The sequence below is a fragment of the Coffea arabica genome, chromosome 3c, assembly GCF_036785885.1.
Source record: "Coffea arabica cultivar ET-39 chromosome 3c, Coffea Arabica ET-39 HiFi, whole genome shotgun sequence".
NCBI classification, from domain to species: domain Eukaryota; kingdom Viridiplantae; phylum Streptophyta; class Magnoliopsida; order Gentianales; family Rubiaceae; genus Coffea; species Coffea arabica.
Window position 1 is genome coordinate 37,941,950 of NC_092314.1, and position 13,188 is coordinate 37,955,137.

At 34.4% G+C, this 13,188-nt stretch overlaps 2 protein-coding genes across 3 annotated transcripts; both read left to right on the top strand.

Annotated features, from left to right (window-relative positions):
- The first annotated feature begins 1,087 nt into the window (after window positions 1-1,087).
- LOC113736802 (protein INVOLVED IN DE NOVO 2-like) lies at window positions 1,088-5,714 on the top strand. 2 transcript variants are annotated; one of them, XM_072082673.1, is made up of 4 exons: window positions 1,088-1,353; window positions 1,748-2,035; window positions 3,532-3,735; window positions 5,305-5,714. In XM_072082673.1, the coding sequence occupies exons 2-4, from the start codon at window positions 1,856-1,858 to the stop codon at window positions 5,542-5,544; spliced, it is 624 nt and encodes a 207-aa protein (XP_071938774.1). In that variant the 5' UTR covers window positions 1,088-1,353; window positions 1,748-1,855; the 3' UTR covers window positions 5,545-5,714. The 2 variants fall into 2 exon arrangements, with proteins under 2 accessions (XP_071938774.1, XP_027119760.1); XM_027263959.2 differs by lacking the exon at window positions 1,088-1,353 and adding an exon at window positions 1,541-1,627.
- Window positions 5,715-8,945: 3,231 nt separating this feature from the next.
- Window positions 8,946-12,838, top strand: LOC140037951 (uncharacterized). The gene is made up of 2 exons (XM_072083133.1): window positions 8,946-10,368; window positions 12,054-12,838. Exons 1-2 carry the CDS (start codon window positions 8,946-8,948, stop codon window positions 12,836-12,838), a joined length of 2,208 nt encoding a protein of 735 aa, XP_071939234.1.
- The last annotated feature ends 350 nt before the right edge of the window (window positions 12,839-13,188 follow it).

The window sequence follows — 13,188 nt, forward strand, 5'->3', positions numbered from 1 at the left end:
CGTATGTGGTATAACCGCCTCAATGAATGTCTAACTAAAGAAGGTTATACCAATGATCCAATATGTCCACGTGTTTTTTATCAAGAAAAATGGATCAAATTTTGTGATAATTGTGGTATATGTTGATGATCTAAATTTAATTGGAACTCCTGAAGAGATTCAAAATATTATTGAATATTTGAAAAAGGATTTTGAGATCAAGAATTTTGAAAAAACAAAATTCTACCTTGGTTTACAAATTGAGCATTTGAAAGGTGGAATTTTTGTCCACTAAACTGCTTATACCCGGAAGGTATTAAAGCGATTTTATATGAATAAGGCACATATATTAAATATTTCAATGGTTGTCAGATCATTAAATCCTAATAAGGATCCTTTTAGACCGCGAGAGGAACATGAAAGAGATACTTGGTCCTGAAGTACCATATCTCAGTGCAATTGGCAAAGAATATTGGAATGCGACGATTAAAAGATCTCAAATGATGTTTGCATCAGGGGGTGAAATTAATACACAAGAATAATGTACTCTTTTTCCTTCACTAGGATTTTTGGTCCCACTGGATTTTTCTCTAGTAAGGTTTTAACGAGACATATTCTTTGTGTAATGGACATCCAAGGGGGAGTGTTATGAAACAATTAAAAGTATGGATGTCCCTTTGTATTCCCAAGAGATTAATTCATGATTTATGATTCCATTATGTATAGGAGTTACAATCCATAAATCTATTCATGTAGTGGAAGAACCGTTTCATAGGTTTCTTCATATTCTTGTAATAGTGGGTGTTTAATAGGATTAATGTTTCTTTAATCTTGTAGTACCTATTTATAGAGGTACATTGACACCCTTTGTAAGAATTTTTGGATCTTGTTGGAATACAAGAATATCACTCTCCATTCCTCTACTCATTTCCCTCATATTTCAATTCCGATTATAGTATTTCATTTTATTAGTTTTATAACGGTCTCCGTTTTGGGTTAGTTTTTGGCGGGTTTCGCTCCACAGTTCACACTTCTCACTTCTCACGCTCGTCCTATAGCCATATTATTACAGCCAACTAAAGCTTTTTACTGCTTTAAAACTTTTCAAAATTTTCATCAAAATCCCGAATTTGTGAATTTTCACTTTATCTCTCTATCAAAAACCCTAGAGGTGGAAAAAATATAGCATCTACGGCTGCCAAAAAATGTGAAGGGTGGGCGGAGAAATTGGCCTATTTTTTCTTTTTTGGGAGTGAAATTTGATCTTTTTCAACAGGAAAATTTGGATTTTTGGTGGAATCTTCAAAACCCTGAAAAATTTGAGTAGGGTTTAGTGATTTAGGATTTGCTTGAGGGAAATCTCTCATTTTTGAGGTACCTTGATTTTTTGAATGAAGTACTTGCTTTCGATTCGTAAATTGATGCTCTTTTTCTTCTGGGGTTGTGAAACGTTTTTTTGTTTTTAGCATTTTTCATTTGTTTATGTAATGATCGAATGCTGCTGATGGGGTTTGTTGCGCATTTCTTTTTGGTGCACATGGGCTCTGTTTGGGCGATCGAGATGTGTTGAATTTCTGTATAACAGAGTAAAACTTCTGTTTTGGCTGAATATTTTATGAAAATGTGGAAGTTGGCTGAAGACCAAAAGGTGCTTTATGCTTTTGCTGCAGTAGGATGCCTTACAAAGAGACGAAAGAAATAAAGAAAAAATTCAGTAGGATTTCAACAAGATTGGTGCTTTATTTAATTAATTTGTTTTGCTGTGCAGAGAGAGAAGGAAGAGCTTCATAAACTGATAATTGATTTGGAGGCTAAACTTGATCAAAAGCAAAAGCTTGAGTTGGAAATAGAGCGCCTGAAGGGCACTGCAGAAGTAATGAAGCACATGGATGAAGAAGGTGACAAGGAAGCTGAGAACAATATGAATTCAATTGAATTAGAGCTCAAAGAGAAGGAAGAGGAACTTGATGCTTTGGAGGCAATAAATCAAGCTCTCATTGTCAAGGAGAGGAAGACCAATGACGAAGTGCAGGAAGCACGCAAGGAGCTAATAAATGTATGACTTCTTTACTATTCTTCTTTAAATCCTACCCTCTGTTGCTCAGTTATATGTCTATAAATGGTTTTCTTTATCCAACCATACCTGATATTTTACTTTAAGAATGTATTTATCTTCCTGTAATTACATGAGGGATAATATGGATTAAGAAGACCAGAATTGTATATAGCTACGTGCCTATAAATATGTCAATTTCTGTACCCTTTAGTATTACGGGAAATTTTCTCCTTGAGGCAATCTGTGTTTTCAGAATAGAATTCTCCTTATGGAAGAAGTATTTAGAGATAAGAATATATGCCCATTTCAATTCATATGCTTCAGTATTTTCTATCCTTTTCTTTATAGATAAGTTTGCCTAGATGAGATAATTATTGAATTGAAGGGTTTAAGTGAATAAAAACAGAAGAATTTGCTGCAAATCCAAGGAGTATACAATTATGTTTGGCCACTCTGCTAGATATAATAACTAAACACCACAGGAAGAGATTTCTGAGTTTCTTTTCCTTTGTCTTCTTTGTGTTGTGCTTGGGATTAGTTAAATGATCAGGCTCTACGGTTCTAAAAAAAATGTTATTGGTAAGATTACGCTTCTACTTTATTCCAGTCCAATGAGTGCTAATCTAATTGCAGACGTTGAAATGCCTTTCCATTATTCATGCAATAATTACATGAAATGCCTTTCTATGGCATCCTTTTAATCAAGCTAAAAGAAATGGGGGACTACAAGAGGTAAACATGTTAGTGTACACTGGCAGTTTCCATTTTTTTCTTTTTTCTTTTGGCTGTTTCCTTTTCTTGTCCCTTGTATCACATAAGTGTTATTTCTGCAGTTATTTTAGATCAGAAAACAATTGAATAAGAAGGTGGTGTGGACTGGTGCGTTGTGGGTCCCCTTTAGAAACTCAACTCTTGATGTAGGGCTAGTATGATGGTGGTCTCTATTTGATGGCTAGTGGGTGAATCTGTACTTAAGTGATGTTTGCCTAAATGCAGACTGCAACATCAAATCCTTGCATCCTCAAGAACAATTCATAAGAAAAACATTCTCAAATTGAATCTGTGGTTGTTAGAGGAGACTACATAAAAATAATTCTTGACTTCAATGTTCAGGTGTATCTAAGCTAATAGTTAGACTCTGATTCTAAGAGGATATTAAAATCCTAGTGTTATTCATCAAGAATCAGCTAAATTTTCCAACAGGAGCTGCGGAATACCAACATCCCTTTAATGTGAAAACTTGTAAAACACTTACAAACCATGATCCTAAACTAAGATTAATGCTTATGCCTTACTTTTTGTTAAGATTAGCTGATAGTTGCAGTGTGTGTGCATGGATGGATGTTGTCTCTTCTGTTAGACAAATATTTGGCATTAGACTACTTTGTTTGGTTTGAAATGGGCTATGAAAAAAAAAGTAAACGAGACGTGTGAAGCAGTGTGATGCTCAAATATTTGCAAGAGCTAATTGGTTGTGAACCACATATATTGTGCAGGGGTTGAAAGATAGCCGTGCATTTATACATGTCAAGAGAATGGGAGAGCTGGATGAGAAGCCATTTCACAGTGCTGCTGAGAGAAAATTTTCTCACACTGAAGCAGCTGAGAAAGCAATTGAATTGTGTTCCTTGTGGGAAGATAACCTTAGGGATCCAAGCTGGCATCCATACAGGGTCATCATTGATGGAGAAAATGCCAAGGTATGTGTGGTTTAATAGCCAAGTCGAGATGTATCTAATCTCTGTTATTCCTGCACAGCACCTCTTAAAGGCGACTTGACGTGCTGCTTACCTGCTGGAATGTTGGTTTACAGATTGGCTTTGAGTTGGTTATGGTTTATTTCCTTACCTTTCATATTGGCTGTTGCAATTGAATCTATGATTCACTCATATTTAATCACCATTTCCATTGCCTATAGAAGAGAGAACATTTGGCTCCCTTCGCTTCCATTTTGTGGACATATTTATGATTACTTACTCATGGATGCATTTAAATTACAATTCTTTTGTTTTTAATTTGATCTGTCCTTTACTGTAATTTTATGAATTTTCACCTTTAGAATTTATTGTTGAGAATATACAGGGTTTAGGAAAATTTTAGTTGCCGATTTACCTTTAGAATATAAGAATGTATGTAAACCTACCTGTACATCACATCAAACATTATTGTGTTTGAATTAAACTATTGCTTTCTTTCACTCCTCATGAATAAACATCATATGCCTCATCTATCTACCCCATCTTAAACCTGTATTTTCTGGAAAAAGCAATAATTATTTAATGAAAATAATCTCTTCAAGTTGCTCCTTATATCTTTTGGGAGTAACTTAACAGCATCCACGATGTGTTGCTTTAAATATTTCAAAAGAAATACAAGTGTTAAGGACATCCTTAGTTTTGGTTAATGTGATGGTAGTCATGCCCCCATTTAATTTTTAGGAACGAAGGGTGGCGAAAACCTCTGTTATTGACTGTTTCACATTGCAGTGAACTCCGAATTTGCTCCAGACCTTTGCCTAGTTTAGTTGTTGAATCATCTTATTTGTCTTTCCATGTGCTTCACACCAGGGGGGGAAAACACAAGCCCCCGCGGCCCAGGGGGGGTGGTTTGCTTAGAAAAATAAAATGCATCTATTGATGTGTTTGTACACATGAACCCACTGAACTAAGTTTCTCAGCTTGTTACAGTGAATCATTTAACTGATCAAGGTACATAGGCTGATTGCTGAACATTTTCATGAAACGTTGTTCCTTTTATTTAAATCAACATCTTCATAAGCTCTTAATAGTGAACAAAATATGATGTGTTAGTTGCAGCAAACAGATTCATGAATTGACCATAGGTTACGCATATGTTTGGCGTTCGAATAGATAAATTAAATGTTTTCCTGGTTCACTGAAGAACCCTCCAGAAGGATTTGTAACAGATTCCAGCATGATGTAACACAATCCCCTCTGACCAAGTAATGTATACAGGAATAGTAGATTGAGGAATGGATTTAATTTTGTGGAGGGGAGGGGAAGGAGAAAAGAGACTGTTGGCTTTAATTCTCCCCTTGTTAGTATCAGGGAATTAACATTGTTTTTCGAATAATAATTTTCCTGATGATGTGTATATTATTGTTTTAAATGACGTCATAAATTTCATATACATTTATTTTGCACTTGAATTTTCTTGCTATGGGAAGAACAACCTAAGTCCGCTGAGGCAATCCTCTTTGCCTTTCGGTTTTCCTAACTTGGTTGATTTCATTGAGTCTGAACATGCAGGAAATAATTGATGAGAATGACGAAAAGTTGAAAAGTCTAAAGGATGAATATGGAGACGAAGTGTACCAGGCTGTTGTTAAAGCTCTAGATGAAATGAATGAGTACAATCCTAGTGGAAGATATCCTCTGCCTGAACTATGGAATCTAAAAGCAGGAAGAAAAGCATCTTTAAGAGAGGGAGTGGAGCACATATTAAAACTCTGGAAGGTTAACAAGCGCAAGAGAGCTACGTACACTTGAGGAGATATGGATATTCATTTTGGGCTTTTTGTTTCTGTTTAATGCGCATTGAACGAATGGATAGGAAGAAAAGATAGACTGTACGGGGGAACTCTGAACATTGGCTAAAAATTTCAATGTCATGTTAGAGACTAATTTTCAGTTGCTAAATGGTTAATGCTTTGAGTGCAGTCTCTTGTGTGGGTTTTTCTAATTTTTGAATCCGATATCTTGCTTTGTTGTATTAAAGTCATCGGAGATTTTAAAAATGAATTATTTAAAGCAATGTCATGGAGGCCGTGAAGTAAAAGAAATAGACCGTAGACAGATTCTTTCAAGGTTTGAAAGAGGAAATATGATGAGTTCTTGCTCAGGCCGTTGAGGATTTTCTAGGAAAGTAAACAGAAATGCTTTTACAAGCTTCTTTATTATTGATTCTTTTTTATTTGTAAATGCTGAGAACATCACCCATGTGCTTTTTTTTTGTCGAAACGATATGTGATTTTATAGATGAAAAGAACCTTTACAGTTTCAAGTAAAGACTTGATCGAACTTTACAACCAGTGCATACTAACACTGAGGAATCCAAAATTCCTGATCTACAACAAAGTCTAGCGCTTGCACGCTTATCCTATGAGTTATATGGTTAAGATTCCTATTAATTAAACAAAAGGAGCACATACGAAACAAGGACTTAAGACTATAGATATCCTCCATCAAGGTGAGCATTCGCATTTCCTGAGATTTCCTTTGCTTGAGGAGAGTGAACGTTACCTTGTTCTGGATTTGCACTTCAATCTTCTCCAACTTCTGGACAGCAGCTTTACTCATCAATAGTTTGATAGCTATGAGCTCATCCAGGACCTGGTGTCCAGAACTTCGTTCTTGCAACGTCCACCCTCGTATCATGCTTTGATTGTCCCTTGTTATAGTGACACCTATCCCAAATTTAGGGGTGTATTTGCTCTTTTGTATTGCAAACCTTAGTGTCATGAGGCCATGTGCTTGATCATACAGAACTTCAATTATGCTTTACGAGAATCATAACCAATGTTTGTCCCGATACAAGTTAATTTAGTCAGTTAGGACTGATCACTTCTTTATGAAATACTATGTATTCGAATTCAGTTGCTAACTAGTTTTGTACCCGTTCGTTGAACGGGAATCGTCGAAAAAAAATAAACTATTTAGTCAATTTTATAAAAATGTCGATATAAAATACAAATTTAATATATAATCTATAATAACTTGCCTTAAGTGTATTACTATGTGCGTATTGTAATATAAAGTATTCTTATAATATAAATTTGAACATCAAATTCAGTGAATAATAATTCAAAAATGAAAAAAATAAAATTCAACAATACCATAACATTCAAAAACTTGAAAATAAATAAAAGTGCAGTAAATAGTATTAAATAATATTCTACTCTTCAGAAACTTGTTTTGTTTTTCTTCTATTTGAATATTTTCCTCGATTTGTCCGTGCAACTCAGCATTTATTGATTTTCCATTATCACTGCATGATAGTAAAGCAGGATTTAATTAGCCACACTATTTATGGTATTTGATGTATTAAAGTGGGTAATAATTTTATAGTAAATTGTATTTGTAGACTTAGTTGACTATATATTATGCCCATGAATATCTTGTTGCGTTAACCCTTGAACACCAACATACATAAATTTCGCAAAAGGAACCAAAATAAAATTTTCCCTTTGAGTTCATGATCACTCGAGAGGCATAGGTTAAATGTTTATAATATGAATATTTAACAGCAGTGTCAGACATAGCAAAAAAAAAAATCAAGTAACTAACAGCAATAATAGCTAAAGACACAAATTTCGTGAAGAAATATCTTAGTCAATTGATTATTAAAAATTTAAGAACAGCATGGGACATAATCAACAATGGCATTTACTTCCATAAAATTCTTACATCTGAAGAGGAATATAGTTTTTAAAAAAAGAATCTTTTGGCTCGTTGAAAACAAATTTCATTACAAAAATTCTGGACAACAAAACCCATGAAAATTTATATATATGAGGCGAAAATTTGATTAAAAAATATTAAGAATTCTTATAGGAAATAAAGCCACAATCGTGCAAATAATTATTTTTTTTAAGAAAAGATGATTTATTAATTGAAATTAGTTACTTTTCTACTTCTTGTAGTGATAACAATTTTTATCGGACTAAGAATTGATATATCTTAGTATGATTGATATATCTTATCGGACTAACAATTCTTATCGGACTAAGAATTGATATAAACCCAAATAAAAAAAGAGCAAGCCACGTAGAAAACTATTTGTCGTCTCATTAAGCCACGTAAGAAAGAAAAAATATGAATCAATAAGAATGAGAATACGACTTTATTATATATATATATATATATATATATATATATATATATATGATGATTGTATTGGCAAGCGATCAGGAAGAATCGAATTCAGTTGCTAATATGATGATTGTCTTGGTAAATGATCAGGAAGAACCTCAGGCATATGGTCCTAGTGATATGCAATCAAAAACATTTGGATAAGCTAATTTTCATAAACCATCACTGTGATTTCCAATAGTTGATGGCTGATAAAGCTAATTTTCCCTAATTGTCACCAACAAATAACACCATCATTCTAAAGTTGAAGTAATGATGCGTATACATCCTCAACTTGAATGCATGATACAATGTTCCTTTCCCTAAACATCACCTTAAGACTGATCAAATGCTAAAATGATTTCTCTTTTAATCATGATATGATTTTGGCAAACTTTCTTTCCAGTCCCTTTCTTTTCTTTCCTTTTCTCAGCTTCCAAAAGCTGTATAAGCAAACCAAATCGGTTTTAGGTTGTCAATCATGCTCCCTTTCGAAGTAATATACATTTGTTGTAAAATATATAGTATTTCAAAATTATTCTTTGTCCCACATCGAAAAAATGAGAAGTATTATTTTCTCTGTCCCACATTGAGAAGTGAGAAGGGTTGCAGTCTTTGTCCCACATCGGAAGTGAGAAGGGTTGCACCTCACTCTGAAGTCTATAAATAGGATCCACTTCTCCCTCAGAAAATCACCCCAGCAGCTTCAGTTAATATCTTTTGATAGCTGCTCTATCTCTCTCTCTCTCTCTCTTTCTCTTTTATTTTTTGTTAGTTGATATCTTCCTGATAATTCTGTTCTCATCTTCTGTTTTATATATATATATCTGCTGGTTTTAATTTGCTAGTTCTGGTCCTTCTAGTTTGCAACAAGAAGAAAGGTTGTCTTTCTTGTTCGCAATAAATAGAAGAAGGCTTGTTTAATCATGGGGAAATATTTCAATACTCTGAAATAGTTTCTTAGTACAGTGCTTTCTAGCACGACTCAAGCAGATAGTGTTAACATTGTTGTAGCCATTTATCCAACAATCTAAGAAACTATGGCATCTGACAATGTTAGCACCCCGCAGCCTTCATCAGCAACTGTTGCAGTGGCACTACCATTCGCCAAGCCCTTTCCAGATGTATCCAAAATTAAAATTTTCGCCAATGAAAATTTTAAAAGATGGCAAGAACGTGTGCACTCTCTACTTGACATTCATGGAGTAGCTTATGCGCTCACTGAATCTCAACCTTCCGCAACTGCGAATGCCAAGACTCAAGAAGCATGGCAATATGCCAATAAGGTATGTCGACACACTATCTTTCAAACACTCTCTAATGAATTATTTGATGTCTATTGTAGCAGCAAAGAAGCCAAGGCAATTTGGGAAGCCTTGGTAACAAAGTTTACTGCCGAAGATGCAACCAAGCAAAAATTCGTCGTAGGAAAATACAACCAATGGCAAATGACTGATGACAAGGAGATGAAAATCCAAATCACCGAATATCAAATGCTGCTAGAGGACTTGAAAAATGAAGACATCAATCTTCCTGAAAAATTTGCTGCAGGCATGCTGATTGAAAAGCTACCTGAGTCATGGGCCGACTATAAAAACAACTTGAAACACAAAGAGAAAAATTATACCATGGATGAGCTCGTGAAGCACATCCTCATTGAGGATTCAAACAAAAGGGAGTTGAGAGCTACCAAGGCAAAGGAGATGGCTTACAAAGCCAATCTGGTGCAAAGCAATAATAAAAGGTACGCCAATAAATCCCAGAATTACAAGCCCAAAAATTTTAATGTCAAGCCTAACAATCCCAACTTTAAGAAGAAGAAAGGCAATTGTTTTTATTGTGGAAAACCAGGACATTATGCAGTCCAATGCAGACATAATAAAGGTGACAGAGCAAATGGTAACCCTCCTAAGGTGCACTTAACCGAAGGAGATGATATAATTGCTGCTGTCATCTCCCAAGTGAACATTGCAGCCAATGTCAAAGAGTGGGTGGTAGACTCTGGGGCTACTCGGCACATATGTGCGAATCGAGAAGCATTTTCCTCCTATACTCCTATAGGGGATGATGAAGAAGTGGTCTACCTTGGTGACTCACGAACGGCTAATGTTCTGGGTAAGGGCAAAGTATTCTTGAAACTCACTTCAGGAAAAACTTTGGCTCTCAATGATGTGCTGCATGTGCCCAACATTCGGGCAAATCTGATTTCCGTAGCATTGCTAGGAAAAGTTGGAGTGAAAGTGTCATTTGAATCTGGAAAGATCATAATGACCAAAAATAATGTATTTGTGGGCAAGGGCTATTGTAATCAGGGACTTTTTGTACTTAATATTTCCAATGTGATCAATGAAAATGCATCTTCTTCTGCTTATATTGTTGATTCCATTTCTTTATGGCATGCTAGATTAGGACATGTTAATATTGGTTATATAAAGAAAATGCAATCATGTGGCCTAATTTCTGGTATTAATGATAATATGGATAAATGTGAAATATGTGCAGAAGCTAAAATAACAAAGAAAAGTTGTATAACTATCCATAGAGAAACTGAATTATTAAATTTAATTCATACTGATTTAGGTGATTTAAAACAAACAATTACTAGAGGTGGGAAAAGGTATTATGTCACATTTATAGATGACTATTCTAGATATACCAAAGTTTATTTACTTAGAAATAAAGATGATACTTATAATGCCTTTTTATCCTATAAGTCTGAAGTAGAAAATCAACTTAATAAAAGGATAAAAAGAATTAGATCAGATAGGGGTGGAGAATATTTAACTTTAGATAACCTTTGTGAACAGGAAGGCATAATACATGAAATAACTCCACCTTATTCACCAGAATCTAATGAAGTAGCTGAAAGGAAAAATAGAACGTTAAAAGAAATGATGAACTCTATGTTAATTAGTTCTCATGCTCCAGATAATTTATGGGGAGAAGCTATATTATCTGCATGTCACTTACAAAATAGAATCCCACATAAAAAGACTGGCAAAACACCTTATGAGTTATGGAAAAATCATAAACCAAATTTGAAATATTTAAAAGTTTGGGGGTGTCTTGCTAAAGTCTTGTTGCCTGAACCTAAGAAAAGGAAAATAGGTTCTAAAACTTCTGATTGTATGTTTATTGGATATGCTGAACATAGTGCTGCATATAGATTTCTTGTGTTAAGAAGTGATATACTTGATTGTAATACAATTATTGAAACAAAGAATGCTGAATTTTTTGAACATATTTTTCCACTGTCTAGTAAAATTTCTCATGCACCTATTGAAATAAATAAGGAAATTATTCCAATTGAGGAATTAAGAAGGAGCAAAAGGCCAAGAAAAGAATTTTCATTTGGAAATGATTTCCAAACCTTTCTTGTTGATAATGATCCTTTAACATACTCCAATGCTATTTCTTCTCCTGAGTGTAAATTTTGGAAAGAAGCAATTAAATCTGAAATTGATTCTATCTTGACAAATAAAACTTGGATTTTGGTAGACTTACCTCCTAGTGCAAAACCTATTGGGTGCAAATGAATTTTTAAAAGAAAATATAACTCTAATGGCTCTATAGAAAAGTACAAAACTCGTTTAGTAGCAAAAGGATTTTCTCAAAAACAAAATATTGATTATTTTGATACATTTGCACCAGTAACTAGAATTGCGTCTATTCGAGTCTTATTTGCTTTAGCTTCTATCCATAAACTTGTTATTCATCAAATGGATGTTAAAACAGCATTTTTAAATGGTGAGTTAGAAGAAGAAATTTATATGTTTCAACCTGAGGGATGTATTGTATCTGGACAAGAAAATAAAGTTGTAAACTAATTAAATCTCTTTATGGCCTAAAACAAGCTCCTAAACAGTGGCATGAGAAATTTGATCAAGTATTGATGAAAGATGGATTTTCGTCTGTAGAAGTGGATAAATGTGTATATGTCAAAATTATAAATGATCAATATGTGATAATCAGTTTATATGTGGATGACATGCTTATATTTGGTACTAGTCTAAATATTGTAAATAGTACTAAATATTTTTTGTCTTCTAATTTTGATATGAAAGATTTGGGTGAAGCCAAAATAATATTGGGTGTTAAAATCATAAGGAAAGGTGATGGTATAATGTTGTCACAAGAACATTAAACAGAGAGACTTCTTAGGAAGTTTGAAAATTATGATGTGACACCTGTGAGTACTCCTTATGATGCTAACACTCAATTAAAGAAAAATAATGGTGACCCAATTGCTCAGTCTAAATATGCTCAGATTATTGGGAGTCTGATGCATCTGATGAATTTTACTAGACCTGATATAGCTTATGCTGTATGTCGACTGAGTAGATATACCCATAATCCCAACCATGAGCATTGGTTTGCATTAGTCAGACTATTGAAATATTTGAGAGGTACCATGAATTTTGGTATCCTGTATAGTGGATTTTCCACTGTATTAGAGGGTTACAGTGATACTAATTGGATCTCTGATTCAAATGATACGAAATCCACTAGTGGTTATGTGTTCACCCTTGGTGGTGGTGCAATAGCATGGAAATCTGCTAGACAGACAATCATTGCTAGATCAACAATGGAGTCAGAGTTTGTAGCTCTGGAATTGATAGGGACTGAGGCCGAGTGGTTGAGAAATTTCTTAGCTAATATTCCTTCAACTAAGGATTTGCTGCCTCCTGTGTCCATACATTGTGACTGTCAAGCAGCGATTGCCATAGCTAAAAATAAATCGTATAATTGTAAAAGTCGACACATGAGATTGAGACATGATGTCGTAAAGCAGCTGCTTAGAGATGGAATTATCTCCATTGATTATGTAAAGTCAGAGTTGAATTTGGCCGATCCTCTAACTAAACCCGTAGGAAGAAAATTGATTCTTCAAACTATAAAAGAAATGGGACTTCGACCAACAAGCTGTCAATAGAGACAGTAACCCAACCTATGTGATTGGTGATCCCATGAAGTATGTTCATATGGGTAATAACAAGTCAATATTGATGGTAAAGCACTTCAATTTAAGTCCCTCCAGAGATAAGTGCTTTGAGTAATTGTGAGGATGAGTTAAAACTCTTAATGAATTCATATCCCATTAGGGAGGTGTAGTTAAAGCAATACACACTTGATGAATTCACCTATATGAGAGTGGAGTGGGGCCGCTCCTATAAGATTCATTGGTCAAATCTTTAGAGCTCTCATGAATAACCAGGCAGGCGCACGGCCAAAAAGCGCAAAATCGCGTTAACAGCAAATTATGGGTTGTAATGTGATTGATAA